Genomic DNA, 15,757 nt, shown 5'->3' with positions numbered 1-15,757 from the left:
CAGGTATGGATTTTAGGGATTTGTTGAGCAAAAGTGATTTTTAGGTATGAATTTTAGGGTTTTAGGGATTTTACTGTTATCTATGGTTACCTAAAATTGAAATCTCTCTTTTTTCTAACATTCAACCAGCCGCTCCTCTGTCTTTCATATATTTTTTTTTTTTATCTTTCCTAGGAAGTTTTCCTTTTTCCCTCCTGCCGTGTGTTTGGGTTTTCATATATGTTTCTCTAATTATCATCATTATTGTTTTCCATTTATCCAATATTTGCATTATTGCTCCACAATTGTTTATGCAAAGCCATTTTAGGGTGGAATTGATGGTTGGTTTTAGATATTTAATCATCCCATTATCACTTTGTAACTGTGAATCCACCTTATTAGTATTTGTAGAGATCTGTTTTGTGTTACTTTGGATGTCAAAAGTTTCTGCCTTTGCATTCCCACAGTATTTTAATCATAAGATTATGTGATGGGATTTGAGGGCCAAGGACAGCAAGAGGAAGAACAGGGGTTGAATCCTCCTATGTTTGGTTTACTATGCAGCAGGAAAGATTTGATTGTTTTGCTTGTGGATCCCACACATGAATCAATGGTGCCTATTCTTTTTTTCTTTAGTAGGCTAAAATGGAGCTTATTTGCACTTTCTAGAGCTTCTAGAAGTGTCTTGCAGTTAAGTAGGAGTTGGTTGGTTGTTTTTAGTTAGTTCCTATTTTCTGTAATAGCAAACAATAGTGAGGCTGTACCCATTCATGAATTTGGACATTGTTATTTTTCTTTCCCACCCCCATTCCAATCTTTAAATTGCTGCAAGAAACATGGATTTCTTCTAGTTTGGGTTGAGTAGTTGACTCATTTGGAGTAGTCATGAATCCCGTAAGCCTAGGCTTCTGTGAATTTGACTGGGAGCTTGATGAACTCAAGGTATAGATTAACTACTTGTGTGCATTTGCCTTTTAGCATATCCCAATCATCCACTTAGAAATGAGAAGAACCTGCATAAGTTGCCATTCGACTGCAATACTTAACCATTCATTGTGAACTTTATGCTGGGCCAATTGCCATAAAATTTTTGACCATCCAAAGAACTGTTGATCAGATGGGTGATAATTAACCAATTGGGGTCAACTTCTTTAGGACAGGAGATTTATGAGGCCACCAAACTGTTGTCTGATGCTCTTGTATCTATTTTACATGCAGAGAATTTGGACATTGTTATTTTTCTTTCCCACCCCCATTCCAATCTTTAAATTGACCAAAGACTGTTCAGTTTTTATGAGATTTTGACTCATTAAAGCATCCCATCTAAATAGCAGTTCTTCCCAATGAAATTGGGTAAAATAAGTGGGCATGATTTCCTGAGTCAAATCACCAAAAAAACTATGAGTATTTAATCGATAATCAAGTTTCTTGGCTTAAATTCTAGACCAACAAGAAAGGAACAATCTAAAAGAAAAGATGTCAGCCAATTTATTGAAGACAGCAAGAATTAGGTTATGATGCAATCAGCCATGTGAGAAGACTGATGCAAAACCACAACTGAACTGTGAAAACCCACGTGACAATGAATCACTTATCCAGAAAAGTCCCAAGTCTATCAATATAAACAAAGTGATTGAGACTATCTGAATATCTTAGAGCGTGTTTGGCTGAAGGTGTCGGATGAGTCAGATTCGACGGGATCTGGATTCTCTATTTATTTTCGTGTTTGGTTTCTCGGAACACAGTTCCGTGTTGGAATCCAAGAATCCATAGGAGTCCATTTTTATGTGTATATTTAGAATCCACTAGAATTCACCTCTAGGGACGAATTCAGAAACGAATCCAGGTTTCCTCACCTTGGTATTTAAAGGTATTTAAAGGTGAATTCATCAGTGAATCCACCTATCGAGACTGAAACCCGAGAAGCACCCATCTCTCTCACACCTGAAACCCCTCTGCAAATCGACTGAAGCTCCATTGCAAGGAATCGTATCCTCTGAAGCTTGACTCCCTTTCTCTGCAACTCCATCAACTCCTCCACATAGCTGAGCTCGTCTCCCTCTCTCTGCAACCCCATCGACTCCTCCACAAGGTAGCTTCGATACCCTTTTCTCTTCACTCTCTCTCTCTCGCTCCCACAATCAGATGTTCTGAACCCTATTCTCAATTTTTCTTCCCTAATTTAATCACTTGCACTTTCTTTTCTTTTGATGTTGCAGGGAAAATTAGAGAGAAAGAAAGATCACCTGAGAGTTTGTGAGAGAAGTGCAACAACAGGGTTTCAAGAGGTGAGCTACTAACTTAGAAATTTTTTTTTTCAATTTCGTGACTTTAGTTTCATGGGTTCTTTCGACACTCAGTTTTTTGAGTTCCATCAGCATGTTTGTGGTTGATTCTGGGTGAAGTTTAGGTGGATTCCTAACCCATTTTATCCTAATATCTTCCAACCAAGTTACATGTCAGATCTGAATTCTTCCATACCCTGTGGCTATATTGATTCTACTAAATTTCTCAGATCTATTTTTCCTATTAGTTTCTGATTATGCTGTTAGTTTGGACTACAGTTTACTTCAATTACTTCATATTTACTCTCTGAATACTGTTTTGCATCCCTGAAATATTATGGTCGATCAACAGTTCAGGTCTTGTTTTTGACAATTCCTTGTCACAGTAGGATTCTTCAGTAACTTCCTATTCTGTTTAACCTAATGACTGAAGTTTCTTGCTTTTTTGATTTGATTTGATGAAGCTATTAACTTTTCTTTGTTTCTGGTTCTTATTCCTATAACTTGCAATTCTACTTCTGTATTCTTCTGTTAGATTTATTTCTGCCAGGAGTCAGAGTTAGGGAAACAAGAAGGAACCTGTAGAAATGGCCTACAATGAATGGGTTTGTTTGAAAGATAAGATTGTTAGTTTCTAGAATCCAAGGATGTAAATAATGTTTTCACCCTCGAGGCAATTCAAGAGGATTGCTGTAGTTTTAGCTTGCCATAAGGTGGAGTCCATATGGGTAAGCAAGAGCTTATCAGGAAGTGAAAATATCAGATTTGAATTCAAGGAAGAGACACTCATGTTTTCCCAAACATATTAATCACGATGGACAAAGAAGGAGAATCATACTCTGTTGGTTGTTGAACTCATATTTGCATATAGAGTTAAAAGAGAGATGTATAGATCAATGTTTAAGGACATGGCTCTTAGTAATTACAAATGTTTGCTATATACATAGTAAATTTATAGCAAATCCAAAAATTGCCACTTATATTGAGTATGACAGTTACTATTTTTAATTAGTTTCTCTTCTGAGTCATATTGGGGGTTTTATTCCAGCTGGGACTTAAGTTTTTTAAGTCCTACTAGTAGTACTAGTACTTCTTTTCCCCCAAGTTGGACTTGGATCAGATTTGATTTTCTTTACTATTAGAAAGTTGTAAATTTGATTCACAGTAGAAGTCCTCCAGGTTTTTTTTGCGTTTGATTAGGAATTGGAGTGAAGTAATCTACTTATGACCTATAATCATTCATGTTATAGTTTTTATTCAGTTTTACAGAACACTCCATTAATCCTATCCCCTTCTCCTCCACCTTAAACTAGTTTACACCTCTCTTTCTTTCTCTCTCTCACAGATAAGGGTTTTCTTTTCTTAATTCTGGTTTGAATAAATTTCTTTTCATGTTATTCTTTGTTGTTTTGTTACATCAAACTATTGAATGGTTTTCTTTGCTTAATCTTAAGAAAATTTCTGCTGCTGCAAATCCTATATAATATTTTATTGGAAAGTGCAAAACAATTACAGATTTAGGGTACTAAAAAATTTATAGGCAGCTGACGGTTCTCATTGTGTGTGTGTGTGTGTGATTTTGACTTTGCAAATAAATAGGAAAGGGTGGTGTTAAGGAATGGGTGCTGTCCTGTTGTGACCATATATGTATACCTTCGAAGAAAGGATTGAAATACTAATTGTTTGTGTTTTCTACATTTTTTGAGGAGATATTCCATATTGAGACTTCTCATTTAAGAAGAAATTCCTATTTTAACCATCTTAAGAATAGCAAACAAATACAGATTTAGTCAAAAGCAAATCAGAGAATGAAATCTAAGAACAGTAATGCTAATCGATGGGATGATAAACCAGTACCTTAGTTGTATTAAAACAGAGTATTAGAAAAAAAATAAGAAGATAACCAAGGCTTCCCACCTACTGGACCAGAATCCCATTGTCCTAAGGGCTCTTCACACCATGACTGAATTGCACAGCTAAGTCGAAGAAACAAACTACAATTATTCTTCAATCGTATGGAGCTCCTGGCTCTGCAAGCTTATATAAAAGCAAAAATAAATCCATCCCTAATCTGACTAGGAAATCAGATCGTAGTCTGACTATGAGAATATACCTATTGCTGATTACAAAGCATAACTGAGAAAGGAAAAGAAACATAGTTCAATGTCTTTGTTTCAAATGGATCTAAGCTTGTTTACTTTGTAATAATTGGTTACCTTTTCCCTTTACTTTATAATCTGATTGTCCCAATTCATTGTTCTTTGAAGATATGGCGCTTGAATCTTGTGAAGGTGAACTGGATTAGACAGTCAAAGCCAAATCATTACTGTTCTTAGACAGTCATAGCCAAATCAGCTTGTGTGCTTGATTCTGGTTTCTCTGTGGCTAACTGGATTCTCTATAGTCTATATGGCTAACTTGTTAACTACAATGTGAATGGAATATGGGGGCACCGTATCTTCAGAGACAGATCTTATTATACAGATTCAATGAGGAATTGCAAAGGCATAAAAGAAGTAGGAAAATGTGATGACAGATGAGTAAGTAAAAAAGACCCTTCAAGCAACATTGCTAAATGCCTCAAATAGCAGTACAACCTATAGTTCACAAATACAATAAACAAAAAGAATACTACTTCCTAAAAGTAGCTTTGAAATTATAGTAAAAAAAAACCCCAAACTCACTTGATGGGTTTCTAATCAAGGTTTGTAGCAAGGTCTCATGGTTACTTGTAAATTCCAAACTCTACTTGATGGGTCTTTAGCTCAATTGGTAGAACACTTGGAACATGCTCATGTTCCAAGGGGATGGTGGTTCGAATCCACCAAGGCCCTTTTTATTCAACTGTTCATAGTTAGTCAGTTATGACACTAATCCACACACAAGAACCCAAATTTAATGGCATCTTTGAAATTTGACATATTTTTATAATTACTTTGGTTATGTTAATGAGATATTTAATTTTATGTTAAGGTTGGTAAGAGAAAAAGATTTCACAAGTATTTTTTGGTATAATTTAGAAGGAAATAGCATTATTGTAATTACTATCAAATTTGGAAGAACAGGTTTTACCAAACGACAGTTTTGTATGCATATGTTGTATAAAACACACATAACAAAACAAGGTTAAAATAGTTTTTCAGACAAAATTCAAGTAGAATCCAACTGACAGACTCAAGGTAACCAAACAGTTTTTCATATAGATTCAGGATGAATCCAACTGACAGACTCAGGGTAATCAAACAGTTTTACAGATGGATTCAGGATGATTCCAACTGACAAACTCAGGGTAACCAAACAGTTTTTTTTTTCTCAACTACAAATCCACATGAACCAAATTCGAACGAGTTAGATCCAAAATCAGAATGTGACTCATCAGACACCTTCAACCAAACACGCCCTATTTATATGTGGAATTTCATTATGCTTTAGGAGCACAATGCAACCCAAACAGGAAGCCAACCCCCTCTTAAACACACACTGGCAGGCAAACCACAAGGTTTTATTGAGACTGTTTGGCTTATCTGATTAGAACCAACCTTAGGGTGAAATAACTGACCTGATATGGTGGTATAATGAATTAGATTAGGAAGAATATGGAGTTGCAGAAGTTACTCCTCTCCTATACTCTGTTTTCTTGCAAGCAAGTTACTGTTATGAATTCATCACTTCTGGTATGAATTCTGTTCTGATGTTGTATATTGTGTTCTTTCATGTTAGAAGGTCTGTATTTTTCTGGGTTTTGGTATGGTGAGTGCATTCAAATGTGTTATGGATTCATGGATTCTGTATAGGAGAAGTTACTCCTCTCCTATACTCTATATTTTTCTGGGTTTTGTATCTTTCTTCTCAGCACTAAAGATCTTCCTGGCTTATATTGATTGAATACTACTTGATGGATCTTTAGCTCAAATTGGTAGAGCACTTAGAACATGAGCATGTTCCAAGGGGATGGTGGTTCGAATCCACCAAGGCCCTTTTTATTCAAATGTTCATTGCATAGTCAGTTATGGCACAAATCCACACAAGAACCCAATTTTAATTGCATCTTTGAAATTTGACATATTCTTATAATTACTTTGGTTATGTTAATGAGATATTTTAATTTTATGCTAAGGTTGGTAAGAGAGAAAATGATTTTACAAGTATTTTTTGGTATAATTTAGAAGGAAATGGCATTATTGTAATCAATATCAACTATGGAAGAACAGGTTTTACCAAACGCCATTTTTCGTTATGAACATGTTCTTGAGACCGTTACCAAACGGCCATCTTCATACACAGAACGGCGTTCCAGACCAGAAACGCCAAAGAACGTTTCTGGTCCAGAACGCCTGTTCTTTACTCAGACCGTCACCAAGCATAGCCTAAGTCTCCAAGCAATACATTCCCTCTCTTTTTTCTGGTACAATTCATTTATGTAGCCGCAACCAATTCTACAGGAGGATCATAAACTCTTCAATGAAAAGAAGCATCCACAGGGTATTTTGAGGCTTCTTCAATGAGCAACTATGAAATCTTCTATTGAATTAATAAATCCCAGGGGTAGTTTGGAACCTTGGTTGATCCCAGATTTGCAGGGAATTGAAATAAAACCAGAATAGAAACAAAGAAGAAAATAAAAAATAGAGAAGATGGATAGATAGAAGAAGGGGGATAAGGATGGGTCTCTCACCCACGGCCTCTCACAGCCATTAATCGCTTTAACCAAGCTCATTCTTTTCTCCAACTCGACTTGGCTGTTTCAGCCCTTTTTTCTTTATTTATAAACTTCAAATCGATTACAGCATTATAGTATTTTCCTAATTAAAAACAATTACAAAATAAACCCAATCCCAACTAATTAGCTAACAAACAAAGAGACCTAAAATAGAAACGATTGGACTGCTAACAAACACCATAGCAAGAAACATAATTCCCCAAATAAGATGATTTCTAGCTGTCATAACACTCCAAAGGCTTCTCCACGCAATGGCCATGGCCCCACCAAAATCTGAAGAATATTTTCTCTTAGACAAGCTGTACGATGGCTGATTAGCCAGAATTAGGTTCTGGAAATCTCTCTTCAAATAAGGTTGGTCGATATGGCCAATCACTTCCCAAAAAAAAAGCTGGTCGATCACTATTATGTTGGCAGAATATTGGCTTGACATGCTGGACAATAGGGGGGATGAACCTGGATAGGTTCTTGTTCATTCCTTATGATATGCTTTCAAAATTAGGAATCTGGTCCGCTGGAACGTGTTTTCCATCGAACCAACCAAGAACCAGGCCACACCATCAGACCAGGCTGCTTCCAACAGCAGTTGAATCCCACAACTACACTCGGCTGGTTTTGGGGCCTTGTTCCTGCAGCTACACATGGACCTGTAATGTACATCAACATTCCCTCTTTCTTATACAAACATTGCATCCATCATCTACCAGGACATAATAAGTGGGTCGACAACAATGACAGCAATAACACCTAGCTCAACACTTTTCGTAGAACAAAAACTCCCATATTATTATTATTTTCTTCTTCTTCTTTTTTTTTTTTGGGGGGGTGGGGGGGGGGGGGAGGGGGAAGCAGACACCCCAAAGTCGGCTCCCACAGAAATAAATTTCAATTTTCAATCTCTTTTTTTTTTCACTGTACTTGCAAAAGACAGCCAAACGAAAAGAGGAACGAGAGCAGCTTTTGAAATGCAAAATCAGATTATTCTAAAAACAAGTTTTCTGAAGTAACTTCCAAGTACTTGACCAGATATTCCACTATATTCCCCCACTACAAGTACTAAAGTTTTAAAAACTGAAAGAGTTATCCAGTCAAAACATTTAAGGGGAAAAATGAATATTGTTCCAAATCTTTGTAATGAAGGAAACTAGAGAAGAATACTAATGACATGCTGCTTGGGATCCACCCTTTTCTGAAGTAACTTCCAAACTACTTAACGAGAAATTCCATCATATTCCCGCACTACAAGTATTAAGTTTTAAAAACTGAAAGAGTTATCTCATCAAAACATTTAAGGGGGAAAATGAATATTGTTCCTGTAAAAATAAAGAGACTAATAAACCAGTGACAGAAGCAAGAGAGAGAAGAAGATAAAGGAACTTTGCAACAAGAAACGAAGCAAAGCCAGTGAGTATATAAGCTCACCCTATGACCATATAAATATAGAAAGAGTACAACTTGTAGTAGGAGTCTCAAACAGATTCAAAGAAGGAAATAAAGACGACTCCAGCTTGGACCAATAAAAACACAACTTTACATAAATTGGTAGGCTCTTTAACACTCCCCCTCGAGTTGGAGTATACATATATTAAAGACGGCTCCAGCTTGGACCAATAAGAGTATATATTAAAAGCAGCACCTGTCTTGAATAGTAGTTATAGAGGCCAATGAGCACGGAGAGAGAGACAAGCATCATGTAGGTAGTAATATCAACTCAAACACACAAATCATCAGCAACACTAGTAGATAATAACCGTCATGTTGAACAAATCCAATCACCAATGAACAAAATAGGTGGTAGTGAACACTAACCTCAATCCACAATATCATAGCAGCAACAACAATATCAAGACACTTCTCAAAAAATGCCGATAGTAAGTAGTAATCTTCTTAAAGACAAAAAAAAAAAAAAAAAATACAGCATCCAGCAGCTACATCATAAGCGGCAGATAATAGGTAGTAGTCTACTCAAACATAGGCAAATATTGAGCCCCAAACATAGGTCTCTAATAAAAACTCCAATGATAGATAGGCAGTATAGGTTACTGCGGACCAGATAGGCAATATAGGTTACTATGGACCAAAGAGGCAGTATAGGTTATTACGGACCAAATAGTCAGTATAGGTTACTGCGAACCAAATAGGCAATATAGGTTATTGCGGACCAGACAACATCAGGTTGTTGTAGATCAAATAAATATGAATTGTTGCTTAATACCAATTTCACAGATAAAATTGTTGCTGAGGACACGAACAAATAAATAATAATAATCTTCAGATGAAAATAGTCTTAAGCTGATGACTTGAGCGGATAAGAGAATAATAACCTTCAATCTCCCCCTCACATGTAGCATTACACGTGGACAATTAATGATCACCAATTATCAGCATCTCAAAGGATGAGCATCACAAAAAATCCAATAATTAAGAGTAGCGCTGCAACAAGATCCCAATAATCTCCAATGCACCCCTTCATGGCAGAAATAATCTTCATGCAAATAAGATTCCAATGAATAATTTCAGTCTCCCCTCACAACAGCAAATAATTGTCACACAAGTGCCAATCTTCAAAAATTGGAAATCCCAAATGATGCAATCGAGGGCCCACCAAAGCAATAATATGGAAAACATATAAGCTCAATGCAATTTCATAAATTCTGGCTATATTAAAGGGAGCACCGAAGTAAATATACCAAATAATGTAATCTAGGGTTCCAAAACCTCGATCGGATCGCTTATGTGCTCACCCAATCAACAAGACTTCAAGTATTAAAAGGATAATGGTGGTTTGGTAAATATCCAGAATTTCCAAGGAACTATTGGTCAAGGAAAAGGAAGGAATGGCAATATCATAAATAACTCAAAGTTAAAAAGGAATGGCATTAGTGTAGTTGAGTTAAAGTTCAATTAAAAGCATAAGCAAGGCCAAAGGATAAACTTGGTAGGGTATAACAAATATGGACATAAAGGGATAAAAGGAGTAGCCAGGGGTGGTAAAATTGAAAATCAACAATATTTTAGAAGATAAAGGCAACACAAAAAACCCGAAGAAGAAACCATCAGAAACGTAAAACAGAACCAGCAGAAACGGAAAACTGAAAGACTTACGTAACATCAGCCCCTCACCAAAGGCTACAAACCAAGGATGGATTTATAGTTAAGATCGTAATCTCCAACCCTCTTAAGGACATCCGGCATCAAGCCAAGCAACCAACCAGGAAATCTGCAACTATATCTGCGACCAAGGTTTGACAGCAAACAGGGACCAGATTTGGTTTCCGAGAAGTATCACACAGTAAGGGGAATTTTAGAAAGTGGGGTTCTGGAGTTTTGGATCACCCGAAGAGGATGAACCAACACCTACCAGGAAATCTGCAACTATATCTGCAACCAAGGTTTGACAGCAAACAGGGACCAAATTTGGTTCCGAGAAGTATCACACAGTAAGGGGAATTTTAGAAGGTAGGGTTCTGGAGTTTTGGGTCACCCGAAGAGGATGAACCAACACCCACAACATCAGCCTGATCTGAGAAGATTTGGGTGACTTCTATTAATTTTTCTCCAACCCAGACATATCAACAATCGACTTGGAAGATCACACGATAGCAGCAAATAGACACTTCTCCACCTCCCACGATAAGAACCCCAACATCAAACCCAAGTTGACATGAGTTAGTGACGCAACCAATAAAATCTTCGTAACCAATAGACGCCATCAGCAGAGGCGATGCATAAAGGAAGGGTCGGCTTCAGCAAATTGTGACCAGAAAGCCCAAGTCCAACAAACAAACTTCAGTAAAACCAGCAAACAATAGCAGGTATTTAAATCGATCAGCAGCTTTTTTTTCCCTTCAAGAAAGAATATTTATCTTCGAAGACCCCCGATGAACACGAGAAATAAGCAGTAGCAATTAAGATATCAGACAAGATGTTTTTTTACTTTAAAGACTTGCTGAGACTTTTTTTATTCTTCTTCTTCTTCATCGCTCTGATACCATGTAACAATATAGAGACTAATAAAGCAAGAGAGAGAAGAAGATAAAAGGAACTCTGCAAAAAGAAAGGAAGCAGAGCCAGTGAGTCTATGAGCTCACCCTATGACCATATAAATATAGAAAGAGTACAACTTGTAGTAGAAGTCTAAAACAGACTCAAAGAAGGAAACAAAGAATCCTAGACTATCTAAACACAACTTTACATAAATCGTTACTCTTTAACAGTTCCAAATCTTTGTAATGAAGGTAACTAGAGAAGAATACTAAATGACATGCTGCTTGGAATCCACCAGTTCCCTATGCATGTGTATTGAGCCTGCATTCAAGAGGGGGGGGGGGGGGGGAGAGAGAAGTCTGTAACAGCAGAGTGCTGGTGAAGATACAAATAACCTCTTAACAAAGTAGGGTATAGGAAGGAGCAAAGTAAGCATTGCTGTGCAAATTTGTACTTCTATCCGAACATAAAATCTTAGCTTGTGATATTTGTTGTCTATCTTCTTTACTGACTCTCAATTGAAGCTCTTTCCGTTAATTAAATGAAGATATTATTCATTGAAAGGAATATTTTAAGCATATAACTCAATTTATTGGCATTACTTGCAAATCACAATAATCATACCTATTCCATAGTATCATTGCTGCAGCCTCCTTGTGTCAAGTTAAGTTTCAAAACACCAGAATTAGAGAACATCCCCAGAAGGGCCAACATCATCTTTCATGTAAACATATCTGATGCAATGCATTATACCTCTCATACTAGATTAATATTGAGAATTAAAATGTTTGGAAGGAACCAAAATCAACATATTTCTTCGCCATCCACTGAACAGTAAAAGAAGGAGAACTTAGTCACACCAAACTCCTAGAAAAAATAAGTTTAAATTAATACCTTTTCGTGAACAGTAACGTTGGTATGCAGTTAACCAAAGTCTTGCATATTAAAGAAAAGAAAAACGAGGAGGAGGAAGTAAATTAATGTCAGCAGGCTAACCACCTAGGAAGGCACAAAAGGTTTGCCGGAATTACAAGATAGAAGATCTTTCATTACATTATAATAAAATTGTATGTAATGAATAAGGTAAGCCACCTCAAATATACAAAAGAGAACCATAATAAAAGAAAGGTCATAATCCGGTGGAATCAAGGTTCTAAATCTTGGTGCCAAAGCCGGTTTCGACCAGCCAGGAAACTTAGTTTTTTCCCAGGTTTCGCCCAAAACAAGGTTGAAACCTGGTCTTTTCTGGGCAAAACTCGACATGTCATGTGCTGTCAAAACTGGTCGAAACTACCAAAACTGGTCAAAATTGGTCGAAACTTGGTATTTTTCGGTCAAAACCGATCAAAAAAACCAAAATATGGTCGAAACCTGACTTGTACCAAGTTTCGTCTTAGTTTCTTGGGAAACCAAGATATCTCGGTCGAAACCACTGGTTTTGACTGAGTCCTTGAACCATGGGTGGAAGTCCACCTTTTGCAGTGCCCTAGGAGGGATGGGCTAGAGTCAGTCCTAACCTTGAAAATTTTCCACATGAAGTGGCTGCCCTCAAACTCTGAACCTGCGCCTTTAAGCTGATAGCCAAAGTGTTAACAAACTTAAATTAAAATAACATAATCAAACCAAATAATTGGCAAGAGAGACAGGAAAAAACAATCCAAGTGGTGATTTTATTGAATACTGCATTTGGATTATATCTTTGCATCAATGACAAATTTAAAATTGTAATATGTTGGTTCTTCCACAAGAATGTCTCCACGGGCAACTACAAAAATTACTATTGGTTCACATGTGAGACATCAAAGAAACATATATAAAAGAATAGCCTACCCCATACACGCAAATAAGCAACTGTACAAGGAATTATAAAACCAGAGGTAAAGAACTCCATACTTGTAGATTTCACCTCATTGGCTCTGTGGTGATTCGTCTACCGCACCATTGTTACTTTGTGGTGCTTCCGAGTCTTCATCATTTTCAAACATCTGCTTCCTAAGTATATCATGCAAACGGCCGAAAAGCTGCATCTTTACTGATTCAAAAGCCATGTCCAACCTCTCCAGCTGCTCAAGAGCATTCTTGTTGTATATAAACAAACCATAGAAAAGTTCAAAGCTATCCCCACAAGTATTGTCCCTCAAATTCAAGAGTGTCTCATAACCTTTAGTGTTAATGGGTGTAAAATCCAAGTCAATCTTCCCCAAAGTCCTTCCTATAAAATGGGTGATGAACTGGGTACCTGCTGCATGCCTATCATGCTCTGCACAAGACATCTCCACCAAGCGACAGCCCTCTTGTGCAAAAATGTTGAGGAAACTATTGCACCGATGGACTCTTGATTCCTCATTCCCAATCCGCACTTTGTCATACACAAAAGGTAGACCTCCCCAGCCATTTTTACCACTTTCAGGCCCAAACATCGGATGGGTACAAAGTATATCAAATTCAGGCGGTAAGATCTGGAGGAACAAGTTCCTAGGCATCTCCTTCACAGAAAGCACATCGACAAAGAGGGTACTTCGTTTCAACCGCTGCAAGGGCAGTGACTTGAGGACAGATTCCGTGGAGAGTATGGAAGTGCAGAGGAGAATGACTTCGGGGTGCTCTTCACAGAGGTCGTGAGGGTCAAAGTAGAAGGAGACCCCTAACTCGATGGCGATATCAGAGTAGTTGGATCGGGAATGCACCAAGACAGTGTGGCCTTGCTGAACTAGAGTTTTGGCCAGGAACTGGCCAAAATTGCCGAAACCGACAATGGCGATCCTGAGTTTGATGCTCTGCTCAAAGCGTTCATATATCTGGGTTTCATAATCATAGGGTTGAGCAGCATCTATCGCTCTGATGCATAGGCTCCGACGCCAATTTGATTGATTCCTCGTACTATAGATTGAAAGTGAGAGCGAAGGTCGCCGGAAGCAATGGGAAATTGCATGAAGCTCATGAGGTATAGCTGCTCTGGTTTTCGATGGTTGCAGGCAAGACAATGTGAGCATCTTGTGTGGCCCCTGTAAAGTACGAAGAAAAGGAGTGAATTGCAAGGAACCCAGATCACAATGAGTAGTTTCTTCCAGACTCCAAAACCCGCTCAAATCTAAACACAAGTTAATTGTTTTAGAAAAAATAGTCAGAAACCATTAACGCTTGAATCACAACAAATAACTCATAACATCTCAGAAGATGAACAGTCAAACCAAAAAAAAATGAAATTTCAAAGAACAAATAAGAAACAGAAACCACATAAGCATTTCAGGGAACTGATTCAGAAAATAATACTCTGCGGTACACCATCGGGCGGTGCAGTGCCGGTGCGACCTCCTCTTCACGCCACATGGTGTACTAAAATCCAACACTCAATAATTAATACCAACTTCCCCTTACGAAAATACCCATTTGCTGGTGTACTCGATCTAAAACCCGTTTTGCGATTTCTCCCGTGAATACCCAAATCCGATTACGAACCACAAAAAATCATTCAACCGAACCATCCCTAACTCTTGTTCTTTGTTGGGGTTTCTAAAGCAAATATTCAGAATGGTTGGGAGGGGGAGGGGGTTTCAGCTATCAGTTCTCTTAGCATTGTTTGTTTTAAAAATATGGCTGTGACCCTATAACAACTCATGTTCAAAGCACAAGTTGTCTCCAAATAAGCACCATTTGCAAGCTCTACGGATCATTTCAAAATACTAAAATACTATACCTAATGCACTTCTGCTTTTGACTTGAGATATCAAATTCTTGCAGCAGGAACATTAATGGATGGGATTTTATGATTGCATTTGGATTCAAAGCTGCAATAAGTTTGTGCACTCTATTCTCTTTCTTTTATTAGTGTTCTTTTAAGTAAGGGACATTGGGCTGATCTAGTAGGTTATGGTTAAAATTCTTTCTTTATCTTTATATAGTTTCATGTAACCTACGATTGAAGGCATTGACCAGCTAAAAAATGGGTTTTTTTTATTGTTACTGTCGTGTGACTGCCTGCTGCCCTAGTGGCCTTCTTTCCCCTTCTCCATCGATCCAGTCCTATCTTCTCAGGTGAGTTCCTCTTAGTTCTTCTTCTTTCTTTTGTTCTTATTCCCTATTCTATTTCCTTCAGTTCTACTCTGCTTTTGCTTCTTCTCCCTTCCTTCTTGGCAGTTTGATATCCTGTTCTGGACAGTACTAGTAGCCCCGAAGTCTCTAATATAAAATAAAAAATGCAACTATAAACATATCCCCAAATGTCTGTTTCCACTTTCCAATCCACAAATTCTACAGAAAATGAGTTTGCTGAAGCTTATGATTTTGAATTCTTAGACTACATTATCTTAGATGAATGAGAGAAACATACCTTGAAGTAAAAAGGCTTCCTCCCTGCCCTCTCTACGAATCGTCTGAAGCAAGAAGATCGCCGCCGCTGGAGGAGTTGGGGAGTTCAAAAGTTTTATCAGTTGGGTCAAAACCCTTGGGCAGGGGAAGAGGACACAAGAATTTCGATTTCGCTCGTGCACTGGGAAATTTTTTTAACCCATTTTTTAATTAGAAACGGATCATTTGAGGGAGTCGGGTTTGTGTCAAATGGGTATTTCCATTTGAAAATTGGTGAAGCATTTTAGAGCGTTGGATTTTAGTACACCACGTGGCATGCAGTGGAGGTCGCACCGTCCGATGGTGTATCGTAGAGGATCTTTATCCCTATCTTAGCATAGTGGTGAGCATGCAGACACTTCTACTCCGTTTTCGAGAATGGACCATCTGCACGTACCAACAAGTGAACGTACATCTCAGAGCCCCTATAAATGGTAAA

General features: G+C 37.7%; 1 protein-coding gene across 1 annotated transcript; it reads right to left on the bottom strand.

The window, feature by feature from the left end:
• Window positions 1–12,676: 12,676 nt before the first annotated feature.
• Window positions 12,677–14,013, bottom strand: LOC122649727 (arogenate dehydrogenase 2, chloroplastic-like). Its single transcript, XM_043842971.1, has one exon. It carries the CDS (start codon window positions 13,962–13,964, stop codon window positions 12,879–12,881), a length of 1,086 nt encoding a protein of 361 aa, XP_043698906.1. The 5' UTR covers window positions 13,965–14,013; the 3' UTR covers window positions 12,677–12,878.
• Between the last annotated feature and the right edge of the window lie 1,744 nt (window positions 14,014–15,757).

The sequence above is a fragment of the Telopea speciosissima genome, chromosome 2 (assembly GCF_018873765.1).
Source record: "Telopea speciosissima isolate NSW1024214 ecotype Mountain lineage chromosome 2, Tspe_v1, whole genome shotgun sequence".
Classification (NCBI taxonomy): Eukaryota; Viridiplantae; Streptophyta; class Magnoliopsida; order Proteales; family Proteaceae; genus Telopea; species Telopea speciosissima.
Note: the sequence above shows the minus strand (reverse complement) of the source record. Positions and strands in the feature narration are given on the sequence as shown.

What these genes read in the sequence shown, in the direction of transcription:
- LOC122649727 (XM_043842971.1), bottom strand. Translation starts at nt 13,964, where the DNA reads ATGCTCACATTGTCTTGCCTGCAACCATCGAAAACCAGAGCAGCTATA.